General features: G+C 34.5%; 1 protein-coding gene across 1 annotated transcript; it reads left to right on the plus strand.

The window, feature by feature from the left end:
• The first annotated feature begins 464 nt into the window (after positions 1–464).
• LOC140531276 (large ribosomal subunit protein uL22-like) lies at positions 465–1,091 on the plus strand. Its single transcript, XM_072650311.1, has one exon. The coding sequence runs from the start codon at positions 494–496 to the stop codon at positions 1,046–1,048; it is 555 nt and encodes a 184-aa protein (XP_072506412.1). The 5' UTR covers positions 465–493; the 3' UTR covers positions 1,049–1,091.
• Positions 1,092–1,364: the final 273 nt, after the last annotated feature.

Genomic DNA, 1,364 nt, shown 5'->3' on the forward strand with positions numbered 1-1,364 from the left:
GGAAAAATCTTTTGTGTCGATTATTGAAACATAATGTATATTATTATTAATGCTATCTAGTATAAATTATTTCCTAATAACTTATAATTGTTATTTACTATAAAATGTGAAAATTAACAGACATGACTGAATGACTGAGAAACAACAAAACTCAAAAAGTAGCCAATAGCTTAAAAAAAAAATCAGGTAATCTTTGCTCTTTTGTGCACATGTGTATACATATGTATAATTTATATGTGTCACATTCATTATGATTTCCCTTTCAATTAGCTAACTAAATGATGTTAATGAGTTACATTGTTAACTAGTCTCATTCTTTTCTTTGAATTAGACAAGAAATCTCGTCTAGAATTTTGAAACATCTGTATAATTTTATTCTAGTTTAATTAAAATGTAAGTGGGATACTTGTGCAGTTTTAGAGGACTGACATGATTTTATCTTGAAAAGAACACCCCAGCTTTTCCTTGAGCCGTCCTAGGGTAATCAGTTAAAATGGTGAGGTACTCTCTTGATCCAGGGAACCCCACAAAATCATGCAAGTCAAGGAGTTCAAATCTCTGGGTCCACTTCAAGAACACCCGTGAAACAGCGCAAGCTATCAAGGGCATGCATATCCGAAAAGCTACCAAGTATTTGAAAGATGTCACATTGAAGAAACAATGTGTTCCCTTCCGTCGGTATAATGGTGGAGTTGGCAGTTGTGCCCAGGCTACGCAGTGGGATTGGACACAGGGTCGCTGGCTCAAAAAGAGTGCTGAATTCTTGCTGCATATGCTGAAAAATGCAAAGAGTAACGCAGAACTGAAGGGGTTGGATGTGGATTCTCTTGTCATTGAGCATATCCAGGTTAACAAGGCTCCCAAAATGCGACGGCGTACTTACAGGGCTCATGGTCGAATCAACCCATACGTGAGTTCTCCTTGTCATATTGAGATGATACTTACTGAAAAGGAAAAAACTGTTCCTAAACCAGAAGAGGAGGTTGCTCAAAAGAAGAAGATATCCCAGAAGAAACTGAAGAAACAAAAGCTTATGGCACAGGAATAAAGAAAACATTAAAATGAAAATCAAAGTGAAATGAAAACATTTGTTACAGTAAATATTTTTAAAGTAAAAAAAAAAAAACAAAACAACACCCCAGTGTTTTACAATGCAGTGATATTTATGTCTGAAAGCCTAATGACAGTCCTTATTCTAAGCAGTGATTCCTAAGAGAAAGTTAGGGGAAAGGAAAAAGAGAAACAGCGCTGTCCAAAATTTTTTTTAATGTAATTATGAAGCCTATATATTTACTTTAGGGAGAATGTATTCTGTTGCTAGTTATAAATTTCAAAAATAAGGAAGATTTTTTTAAAACTGAAAT

Source organism: Notamacropus eugenii, chromosome 3 (assembly GCF_028372415.1).
Source record: "Notamacropus eugenii isolate mMacEug1 chromosome 3, mMacEug1.pri_v2, whole genome shotgun sequence".
Taxonomy (NCBI): domain Eukaryota; kingdom Metazoa; phylum Chordata; class Mammalia; order Diprotodontia; family Macropodidae; genus Notamacropus; species Notamacropus eugenii.